The sequence below is a fragment of the Rutilus rutilus genome (genome assembly GCF_951802725.1).
Source record: "Rutilus rutilus genome assembly, chromosome: 1".
NCBI lineage: Eukaryota > Metazoa > Chordata > Actinopteri > Cypriniformes > Leuciscidae > Rutilus > Rutilus rutilus.
In genome coordinates this window covers 75,348,936-75,361,029 of record NC_140209.1, presented here as the reverse complement: position 1 = coordinate 75,361,029, position 12,094 = coordinate 75,348,936, and the positions used below count along the sequence as shown (strand labels likewise).

Sequence of the window (12,094 nt, the reverse complement as noted above, 5' to 3'; positions counted from 1 at the left end):
ATCTATTTATGAGCCATAGACCGCGTCACCGCGAGTATTGATGGGCCATAAAGACTGCACGCATTTAGTGACGCACGCAATAAACGGATCGTTCGCGAACGACACATCACTAAAACATTTACACAGTCTGTATTCACAAACATCTGTGCATAAGGCAGCATGATAAATACTGTCATAGGCCAACCAAAACCAGAACATTTATATAAAAATATAATGTATTTAGACAGTATCACATATTTTACCGGAGGCTGAAATATATTTGCACTAAACCACATTATATAACCTATAAGCAGATATTCACAAACAATCTACATCAGTGGTTCTCAACTCCAGTCCTCAGGACCCACTGTCTCTCTTATCTGACACACTCAGTTCAGTTCATGGAGTCTCTCCTAATGAGCTGATGATCTGATTCAGGTGTGTTAAATAAGGGAGACATACAAAATGTGCAGAGCACTGGGTCCCGAGGACTGGAGTTGAGAACCACTGATCTACATTACGCATAAGGCAGTATTTTAGCATGATTCAGTGTCATAAGCTAATCAAAACTGAGTGAAATATATTTAATATACAAATATGTTTAAAGAGCAATATCACATTTAAAAAAGTTTACACTTTAGCATATAAGTTACACGAATGTTAGGGATATTGTAAGGCAATCGTTCCTGTAAGGTGTCAAAAGCTAGCCAAAACTAGGGAAAATATAGACTGAAAATTCAGAAATTAAATATATATAAAGTTATATATTATCACAAAAGCAATTATATAACAGTAAACAACTTACTCCGAACTTTTATCCTCGGCGTGATCAATTCGCTCTTGAAAATGCTGCCGTTCGTCGTCTGAGTTACAATCTTCCTCTGAGGAAAAGGTGAATTCTTCCTCGCTGTCCAGAATCATCTGAAGGGCGTCTTTACCGGAGAAGCGAGCCATCCTCTCTAAACGCGATGAACTATCAGTGAATCTGATCTGATGAAACTTCGTGTTTTCAAGGCATTGATCGGGGGGCGGGAGCGAAGCATAGATCACCTAAACTATTTACCATGTGAATAGTGCCGGGGGCGGGGCGGCCTCAGCTCATTAGAGATAATGAAGGGAGAAGGGAAAAACGGTACTGCTTTCAAACGGATTACATGAGTTGAAAACATTTGTTTTTTATATTAATTACTTCACTTAAAAGAAGAGAATTCAAGCTTCATAAAAACATATCTCACGTGTCTGTGTGAGAAGTATTCGCTGAGTTATGGTTAATTTTCGGACGCATTTCAGAATGGACTTCACTGATGGAGAGGAGGCAGAACTCGCATCATGTTTATTTTTCTTTATTTGGCAAAAAGCACAACACTTTGTTTTTATTATGAGTATACACAAAAATAATACACACTTAACAGGATCGATTGATGTATAACACAAGCATATAAGATAAAAATTAATATTAGTATTTTGATTCTTTTTTGCACTGATAAAGATAGCCGACCCCAGGGGGTTAAAATAAAGTAACGAGAGGAACGTCGCCCAACGTAACGAAGTAAAAGTACAGTTTTTTCATTAGAAATGTACTCGAGTTAAAGTAAAAGTACCCACATTCAAATCTACTCTTAAAAGTAAAAATTTTCCCAAAAAATACTCAAGTAAATGTAACGAAGTAAATGTACTTCGTTACTACTCACCTCTGTTGATTGTAATATTAATTTACCTACCTCAAGTTAATCCAATTAACTGACCCAAATATTAATAATTAATCATAACTGATAATTATGAGTTATTATTAATATTTCCCATTTGAGCTAACTTATTACATTTGTTTGCGTTCATAGCCTGTCTTACAAATTTCAGTCTTCCGGTTTCCACCATATGAAAAATGTGCAAATGACAATAAGACTTATGACCTTTGGCAAGAATTGAAATGCTGAGAACAGTAAGACAAGAATTATATTTATTTTCTTTTTTTTTCAAAAGTTACTTTCTCAAAAGTACTAACAAAATTGTTATTTGAGTCGTACAGAAGCTGAATTCACTAAATTAAGAGGAACAAGCATTAAAGTCGTTACCCCTTGTCTTGGTGTATGAATATAAAACTTTTCACATGTACAAATATATCAGTGCCAAACTCGACACCTTTATTGTTAGAGGCCTGATAGATTAGAAATAGATCGAGATGAGCTCATAGTTGTGGTTTGGTTTCTTCTCTTTCAGATCAGTGACATTAACCAGTGTGGGAGGAACAACAGCTGTTCACCAGTTTCTGCTTCTTAACTTATAAAGTTATAAATACATCGAATACCATTATTACAATAAAGATCCATCAAAGTTATGATTCCTTTTCCATTAAACACAAGAACATTACTTCTCATAATGGCAAATTTATGCTGTTCACTTTGATATGGATTAAGTCCTGACAACATTTCAGTAGGAAACTTGCGTGACATTTTTGAAAATGAGTTACAAGATTATCAAAAGGTTTTCTGTAAAACACATGAGGTACATTTGTATGTCTTCTTTCATCTGTCATTATGTTCCTAATGATCTGACTATGTATCAGGAAGTCTTGAGGCTTTAACCCTCTGATGGTCCTCGGCCATTTCTGACCGAATAATTTTCTGTTTTGAATTTCTAAAAATCACAGCTTCATCTGAAGGTTATGATACTTGGTGACTTTTCTGGCATTAGGTATGTGAATACAAACAAAAATTGAGGTCATGATCCGAGCATGCTAAGTGGTCATAAAAAAAATAGTCACACTCCTGGTCTTCGGTCAAAAATGACCGACCCATAGGAAATGAATGGGAAATTTACAAAAACACAAAAATTCTCTGAATTTTTGTCTGTACAATCTACAAATCGGACACGATTCTAAAAAAAAGTACACCGCAGTAAAGGGGTGACACTCTACAACATCAAGAGTGCAAAAAATTCACACCCACCCACACACACACACATACAAACACACGTTTATACACATACACACCAATAAATTCAGATTACAAAAATCTGTTTTGAATTTTTAAAAATCACGGCTTCATCAGAATGTTACGAAACTTGGTGACTTTTCTGGCATTAGGTATGTGAACACACAAAAAAATTGAGTTCATGATCCGAGCATGCTAAGTGTTCGTAAAAAAATTAGTCACGATTTTGGTCTTCGGTCAAAATGACCCCCATAGGAAATGAATGGGAAATTGACAAAAACACAAAAATTCTCTACAAATCGGCCACGATGCAGAAAAAAAGTGCTCAGCAATGAAGGGGTGAAACTCTAAAACATCAAGAGTGAAAAACATAACATAATTAATAATTATAATTAATATATGTATATATAATTAATATAATAATTATTAAAATTATTAAAATAATAATTAATAAAATGTTATAAACCTTGGCAAAAAGTATTATTTGAGAATTTCTAAAAAAATACATTCAATCCAAATCTTAAAAGTAAGTAATTTGGTCCAAAAACAACTAGAATTCACAAACATCTCCATTTAGAGCTATACAGGCATCTAGTGGTAAACCCATGCAACAACATGTTTTATTTAATTTTATGTTTAATAATTTTTTTTTTTTTTTTTTTTTTTTTTTCTCTGAAAGCCTAGTCTCTATTTTACCCGAAAATACTGCATAGAAATTATTGTGTTTTTTTTTAAAAAAAACATTATTTTCAATGGCAAAAAATGGACTATAAATATTGCATAAATATTAATAAGTTCAATCAAATTGTCTCAAAATTCTAAATTAAAAAGAATAAATATTATAGAACAAAAATAAATTGCATTGGTTTTTACTGGGATGGAGGAAGTTTCATTTTTAGGTGTCCGGTCACTTCTGACCGGGAAGGCCCCCAGTGTGACTGCTAAACGAAGACCATCAGAGGGTTAACTCAGTCTGTCTTTAACCGTCTGTCATTATTCAGTCAGTATGGAGCTCAGTCAACTTCCTCTTCTGCTCTGTGAGTATTATTTCTCTCAAAATAATTGCACTTGTATTGTGAATAGGTCTGTGTTCCTGGATTTTTTTTTATTTTTTTTTTCATGTTTTTTTTACAGTTTGCTGTCCTTTATGCACTAGGTAGATATTCACTAGTTAGTCTTTAGATGTTCACTAGTATGCAGTTAGTAAGAGTTTATATGAGTTCATTGTTATTATTGTCACTGATTTCAGACTCTAGAAAGGTTTTTACAGAAACACTCATTCAGGAGCCACTAGATCTAGACAAATTAGAAGAAAGACTTAAAGAGAAATTAAACATTTCTGTGTTGTGAAGCTGAGAAACGACTGAGAGTGAAATTATGCTGTTTCACAAGCAAAGAAAGAATATGCATTTATAAAATGTTTAAAGTATAATAGAAAGTTGATCAGCTCCATGTTCACAGTGTAATAATTGTCAGATTTTCCTGTATTTGGCTGAACTGTCACTTTGGTGGCTTGCCAGTGTAGTCGATTTCTCTTATACATAAAATAACAATTAAAATACACAATCTTTCATGAGTTTTCTTTCTTTTTTACTTTGTGTTTTCAGTGCTGATTTCAAACATCCACTCTGGACACACTCAAGGTGAGTGAATTTGATTAATAAATTTCATTACAAATGTGTGATTCTGTTACAAACCAGTGGCCGGATTCACAAAACAATCTTAGAAATAAAAATCTTCTTAACTGCTGCTATTTTCTAACTTAAGAAAAAAAAAGATAAGAATATTTTGTATTGCCAAAAACTTTTCTTAAGAATGTTCTTATCTTTCTTTTTACGATTGTTCTTAAGACAAAATTTTAAGGTGTCATTGTTACAGTGTAATTATTATTAATCATTTGCATGTAATTATACATAATTTACTGTTATTACTATAGAAAGCACATGCAGTAACATGTAACTACGTCACCTTAAAATAAAGTGTTTAATAATTTAATAATTATCCTATTCATATTCCAGAAAAAAAAAAAAAAAAAAAATATATATATATATATTAAATCATCTTAAATAACTTCTTAAAGTCAGGATAACCTCCAACCTGTCTTAAATCCCCAAAGGAAGATTACAAACTTCTTGGAATTTATCTTAAGAACTTTCTTAACTTTTTTAAAAAGATTTTCGTGGATCCGGCCCCAGCTGTCACAGTCATCTGCACTTATTCACCTTTAGCCTCGTTTTCATGGACTTTCAGTTTTCCTTTGTTTGTTTTCTCCCTCCACTCATCAGTTACCATGGACATTCATTCATCACAGCTGTTCGTCATTTCTTCCGTTACCTCTGTGTATTTAGTTCCTCTGTGTTCAGTCTTTAGTTGTCGGCTGATGTTCGTGTATGGTAGTGTTTGTTAGGTTTATCCTCCTCTGCACACTGTTACTCCTGCTTGCCTCCTTGTAATCAAAAACCTGTTTATATTTGATAACCTCGTCTTCAGTCCGTCTTCCCTCTTCTTCATCTTGTGACACCAGCAATGAAATGAGTGTCATGATTATGAATACAGCTTTTTAAATAAGTTATATAAATGATTCATGTGTTGTAACACCAAACAGACGGTTCTGAGGTGTGACAAAAACATTCGCTCATATGAAAACGTTTTTATGCACAATTTATAAAATATGTTTTGACATTTGTCTACAGATTTAATAAAAATGATTAGAGTTGCTGGACCTGCAACAACAAAGTCATGTGAACAACAATGACCATTTGTAACCCTGTGGTAAGTGATGTGTGTCTCTGACTGCTGGTGTGGATGCAGGTGGTGTGAAACCCTGTGTTGAGCTCAGGGCTACTAACCTAAAGGATGTGGGTTTGAACTCCTCATATAGATGTGACATAGATGATGGAGGAGTCACTAGCTGGAGGTACAACTGGTATAAAGACGGTTCAACCAGTGTTTTCAGTGAAGGACAGCAACACACATTCAGTTCTGTTACTGAGTCTGACGCACAGTGATGAAGTTACACTGACAGTATCAGGTGAGTTTGATCATCTCTTCATAAACACACACAAGTTTAACATGTTATTAATGAGCGATGTCTCTATTTCAGTTCCCAGAGCAGTTTTAAGTGTTTCTCCTCAGAAGTGGTTGACTGAAGGAGATCCAGTGACTCTGATCTGTGAGGTTAACGGCTCCTCTACAGGCTGGACATTCAGCTGGTTCACTGTAACTGTCTCAGGTCAGTTATGATGTGCTTCATCTGAATTAACTGGTTATATATATAATTTAATATGTCTGAAACCAGACACAGACTGGGTATTAAGGGCAACACTTCCATGGGCACCAAGCAGTGAAACCTACTTTGAGATCCCAATCCCTCATTTACAGTCACTGCTCTGTAACAACATAAGAGCCGTTGATCAAACCCTGAATAAAACAACCTAAACACAATGAGTAATTCGAGTTACACCAATGTAAACCAGTGTATTCAGGTTCAAGTTTAGTTAAAAATGTAATGTAAAGTGAAATCTACACATTCTCACTTTCTACAGGGAGCAGGAATGATTACGACCTCCTCTCAGACAGCAGCAGAGGAGCTGGAGGAAAACACACCGTCAGTTCTGCTGATCTAAAACACACAGGAGTGTATGTGTGCAGAGCAGAGAGAGATAACACAGCCGTTAACACAACATACAGCAACACACAACCACTGTGGGTCACTGGTGAGTTCACATATATAGTTTAAATGATCTTTAATAAAGACAGTTTCCAAATGATAGCTGTAATTGTCTTGTCAGGCGTTTCTCCTCCAGTGTCTCTGATCATCAGTCCCAGCAGAACTCAACACTTCACATCTGACTCTCTCTCTCTGAGCTGTGAGGACCAGAGTAACTCTGATGGATGGACAGTGAGAAGATACACAGACAGCGGGCGGCTGGAAGATTGTTCATCATCAGTTTGGGGATCACAAACAGGATCTACATGTACAATCAACTCCACTGTCCCATCAGACACTGGAGTTTACTGGTGTCAGTCTGAATCTGGAGAGCCCTATCATCCTGTTAATATCACTGTACACTGTGAGTCTGGGTTTCTGTTTTTATTCATTTCACTGGCAGTTTATAATCAAAGCTTACAAAACAACTCCAAACATCCTCATATTAATATATACATTTTTAAATTGTATTATTTCATCACGTTGTTGAAATGTCTCCTGTGTTTCTGTAGCTGGTGTGATTCTGGAGAGTCCTGTTCATCCTGTGCCTGAAGGAGATAATCTGAATCTACACTGTTTATATAAATATACAACCCTATCAAACCTCAGTGCTGATTTCTATAAAGATGGATCACTCATCCAGAATCAAACTACAGAGATGATCATCCCTACTGTCTCAAAGTCACATGAGGGTTTCTACTACTGCAAACACCCAGCGAGAGGAGAGTCTCCCAAGAGCTGGATCTCAGTCAGAGGTGAGAGTAAAACTATAAACATAGGTGAAATGTTCCTGTACAATTTACACGCAGATGTTAAATATATATGTGTATATATATCTCAGTTTCAGTTTCAGGATCAGTTTCTCCAGACTCAGGATCTAATGGTCTCAATCTCGTGATAATTGGAGTGACTGCAGGACTGACTGTTGCAGTTTTGATTATTGTCTTCATTGTCCTCCTGTGGCGCTACAGAAACAACAAAGGTTCATCATCTGACATATTAAAATTCAGTGACAGATTTTCAGACACTAGCTTTGTTCATAACGCTTGTGAGCTGCCAAACATCAGTCTAAGCTTGTTTTCTGGTCCTCGCTGGTTTCCAAACCTGGTAAAGCTGGTATGTTTGCTGGTTTCAGAAGGTTTCTGGGCAGATTTCAGCTGGTCAGGGAAACCATAATTTGTTACTTCAATACTGAAAAGCATTGATAAATATTTATGTAATCTATATTGAAACTCATTGAAACTGCAAGTCCTCCATCTTGTCCACTAGTTGTTTGATATACAGAGTTACTGCATGTGTAAAACTCTCCAAATTAGTCATTTATCAGGTTTTATTTTCTGCCTATGAAGACAGCAGGCAGTGAGGCAAATTAATGTTTTGGACACAACCATAATGTGAAAAAGAAATAAAAACTAAACACTTTGTCATTCTTAAACATGTATATATGAAAGAGATTATACACACATATTTTGTGTCTGACTAGGTGTAAGATCTGAGTCTCCGTCTCCTGTCAGTCAACAGCAGAACCAGAGTGAAGCCGGAGACATGACGCTGCTGTCTGGTCAGTCTTTACTCATTACCCATTAATACATACATCTTTACAAGCTGAGATAAAAGACACTTAGGTGTAACTTTTAACTAACAGGACATATTTCACAACTAGATAATATTTCACTCTTCTAAAGTTTGAGCTGATATTTTGGGTCTTACATAATAATATATTGAACTTGTCATTTGGTTTTATTTGACCAAAAACTGCATAACAAAATATATTTTATTTTCTGTATGAAATATTATGTCTAGTTGTCACGGAATGGTCAAAAGTGAAGCGAGGATACAAGTGCGGAAATAAGGATGTTTACTAAGTAAATAAAAGGCTAAACAAAAACTACAAACAAAAACTACCCCGTGGGGGAAAACAAGAGAGATCTCAGGCAGGAACAGGAAACAGCAGGGTAACATGGACAACGAACCAGCACAGGACTGCAAACACAGGGAGACTAAGAAGGTTTCTGCCAACAGAACTGGAGGCAGCCATCTTTGAGGTGTGTGCTGCCCAGGCACGCAGGACAATGGCTGCATAAAAGGTGACAATCACCCTCTTGGCGAATGCTGGACTGACGGGAACAGCCTCAGTGTCTGAGAAAGGGAAAGTTGACAGTTCTGGGACCACCGGGCTTAGGACCACCGAAGTTGGATCCTCCCGGACCACCGGACTTGAGACCCCCGAAGTCTGATTCTCCTGGACCACCAGACTTGAGACCCTCGAAGTCGGGTCCTCCCGGACCACCGGGCTTGGGACCACCTAAGTCAGAATCGCCCGGACCACCGGACTTTAGACCCTCAAAGTCGGGTCCTCCCGGACCACCGGGCTTGGGACCACCGAAGTCGGATCCTCCCGGACCACCGGACTTGAGACCCCCGAAGTCGGGTCCTCCCGGACCACCGGACTTGAGACCCCCGAAGTCGGGTCCTCCCGGACCACCGGACTTGAGACCCCCGAAGTCGGGTCCTCCCGGACCACCGGACTTGAGTCCCCCGACTCAGACTCGGGACCGCTGGACATCACGGGTTCGGAGCCACTAGACAGCACTGGTTCAGGGCTGAAGAGAGGTTGAAGTGGGGAATGGAGTCTGGGTCCATATCGACCATGTCCTCTCCTGCGGCCTCCACAGGTCCCAGGGAATATGGCTAGGCGGGTTCCCTCAAATGATTTTTTGTAGAAAGGAGTGTTAGCTGAACAGGTATCCGTTGTGCTGACGGAAAGGGGTTCAGGGGAGCTGCTAGTAGCAGTATTGGACCTTCCTCTTCCAACTTGACAGCTGGCTGCTATGGCCTCCTCAGTCCTTCGAGCACACATGGCAAAATACTCAAACAAGGTCATATGAGACCCTGACTCTCCTCCAGGTAGAGAAACCTCACTCCGCTGTATCCTCATGTTGGCTGGTTCGTTCTGTCACGGAATTGTCAAAAGTGAAGCGAGGATACAAGTGCGGAAATAAGGATGTTTATTAAGTAAATAAAAGGCAAAACCAAAACTACAAACAAAAACTACCCTGTGGGGGGAAACAAGAGAGATCTCAGGCGGGAACAGGAAACACAAGGGAAACATGGACAACAAACCAGCACAGGACTGCAAACACAGGGAGACTAAATAGGGAGCAAACAAAAGAGGGTAATGAACAAAGCAGGTGGGGAAGATTAATCAATTATCAGGTAACGATGGCACAAGGAATACAAGACAAGCCATGTGCTCACAATAAACCAAACTAAACAAACACAGGACAAACTGGGAATGTCAGAGCTCTGTCACCAACCAGAATATAACCCAGACAGAACCCTGACACTAGTGCTTTATTTATTTATTTTTTGTGTCAGCATGAAATTGTATTTTTCTGTGGAACTGAATTTATACGATTTCATATATAAGATAATACTATTTTAAAATGTATGTATTATTGAAAATTAATTCATGTATTCATTTATTACAGGAACTTCACATATTTATGACTCTGTTGATACAAATACTAATAAAGAAATAAGCACAGGTAATTAATGATGTCAAGGTGTTTTATGTCATTATGATGAGGTCAGTATTCTTTTCTAAATAAATTGGAAATCAAATCCATCTTTTTTTTGTATCACAGTCATTTTTTAGAGCAAATCGAGTTAAACCAAGTGTCTTATTTCTTTCTCTGTTGTTCATTGTAGACTGTTGTAAGTGTGCCGCCTGAGATCACATATGCTGAGATTGAACTCAAATCTACAAAGAAACAGAAGAAAAAGAAAGCAAACAACGGTAAATGGAAATAAAAGTCTCTGCTCTTATGATTTTATGATGTGGTTTTGTTGCTGTGCACTGTGAAACAGATCTGATCCAAAAAGGACATTGCATGCAAATTGTTTATTTTGAGGTAATTTGGTCATTTTATTTTAAAATAAAATGATCCTCTCTGTAAAATTATAATAGAACACTAAATAATATGTGTTAATTAGCATGTTATAATGCCATATTTTATACCACTGACGGACATACAGTAAGCACTAGTGATATGAACTGTTGGCATCTTCTAGGCAATAACACTGAGAGTGACGACATTTACTCTAAACTGAAGCTGGAAACGGATTAAAGTGAGTGTCAAAATAAAAACAACCACTGAAAATGTACATGCATTATTGAGAATCTAAGAAAGTAATTTAAAACCTGTATATAAAAATTATAAATGTGCATTTTGAATTCACTGATATATTTTCAGATGCTGGATCTAGTGATGTGACGTATGCTCAGGTTTAAAAAGATGCCCGGAGGAGAAACTTTCAATCCCAGGACTCTGATGAGTTTACTGTTGGCTGAGAAGTGAAAGACCAAGATCATCAAGACAGTGGATTTACCAGAACTTTTTGTAGCATTAGTAAGCCTTCATGTGCTTCAGGGACTATGCATGTTAATATTTGAAAAGCATTGAGCTGATTATTCATTAGAAATAAGCTAGTATTGTTTAGTACTGCACATGTGTTTTTATATTTGTTAATACCAGCAGCAGCAGCTTATCATTTGATAACTGAGGGAACATAATATTCACTGTAAGGCTATTTCTTTTCTGACTGTTGAGTAAGGGACCGAGTTCCCTTTTTTTATTTCTGTATCCTTGATTTTAAATGTATTTGTACAGCTTCCCATGGTCATGGAAATATCACAGAATGTTAAAATTGTGATTTTCATGGCTGGACAAGTTGTCTTTAAACATAAATGTACATAGTGAAACTACTTTTTTTTCTAGCTATGCTCAAAATATTTTATTGGATAGAAAAAGCTCTTTGTACATGCAGTCTTAAAAATTAGTATCCAGCAATAAAAAAGAAAAAAAAAGAAAAAAAAAAGCGGTGGTCAAAAGGTTATGGCTTACTTTATGTCCTAGGCTATTTATGTTTTCAAAAAAAAGGTTTTGAGAGTACGCTTTTGGAAATTTGTTCTCAGTTTTGTATATAGCCTACACTGCCATTCAAAAGGTTTTGCAGGTAGAATTTTACTTTTTATTGTAATGATATTTCACATTACTGCTTTTAATGTATTTTTGATCAAATAAATGTATTTGCCTTAAGAATAAGAGACTTCTTTCAAAAACGTTAAAAAAGCATCTTACCAACCCCAAGTTTACTTAAATATTCTTATACAGCCCATTAATTAATAAATACTATTGAACATTCCGTGATATTCTCAATTAGCCCATGTTATTATCATTTAAAAATGTATAGCCTACTTTCATTCCAGACAGTTCTAATTATAGGTTGTAACTTGCAAAGTTTAATACTGACGCATCAGGATCGCGAAGACTTGGTTTAGGTCAAGGGTTGGCAACAGGTGTTAGACTCTAGGTGTTAATATGGAAGGCCAAAAGGGCCATATGTGTGAAACTGTCGTGTAGAAACAAATCCTGTATTGCAGGATTAAATCTAAAATAAAAAATGGACAATG

The 12,094-nt window shown here is 36.7% G+C and overlaps 1 protein-coding gene and 1 long non-coding RNA gene across 2 annotated transcripts in view; both read left to right on the top strand.

The window, feature by feature from the left end:
- Positions 1 to 10,249, top strand: part of LOC311305178 (sialoadhesin-like) — a gene marked incomplete at its 5' end in the record, with an annotated part of 33,909 nt that extends 23,660 nt beyond the window's left edge. The window contains 8 exons of the mRNA XM_084432725.1: positions 5,802 to 5,940; positions 6,013 to 6,141; positions 6,455 to 6,625; positions 6,701 to 6,982; positions 7,131 to 7,373; positions 7,487 to 7,600; positions 8,102 to 8,179; positions 10,110 to 10,249. Of these exons, the coding sequence (XP_084288851.1) occupies positions 5,802 to 5,940; positions 6,013 to 6,141; positions 6,455 to 6,625; positions 6,701 to 6,982; positions 7,131 to 7,373; positions 7,487 to 7,600; positions 8,102 to 8,179; positions 10,110 to 10,174 (1,221 nt within the window). The 3' untranslated portion in view covers positions 10,175 to 10,249. The remainder of the gene's footprint in view (positions 1 to 5,801; positions 5,941 to 6,012; positions 6,142 to 6,454; positions 6,626 to 6,700; positions 6,983 to 7,130; positions 7,374 to 7,486; positions 7,601 to 8,101; positions 8,180 to 10,109) is intronic.
- A 13-nt stretch (positions 10,250 to 10,262) lies between these two features.
- On the top strand, positions 10,263 to 11,460 carry LOC311306059. The gene is made up of 3 exons (XR_014630126.1): positions 10,263 to 10,417; positions 10,693 to 10,749; positions 10,875 to 11,460. It is a non-coding gene; the product is annotated as an uncharacterized lncRNA (long non-coding RNA).
- The last annotated feature ends 634 nt before the right edge of the window (positions 11,461 to 12,094 follow it).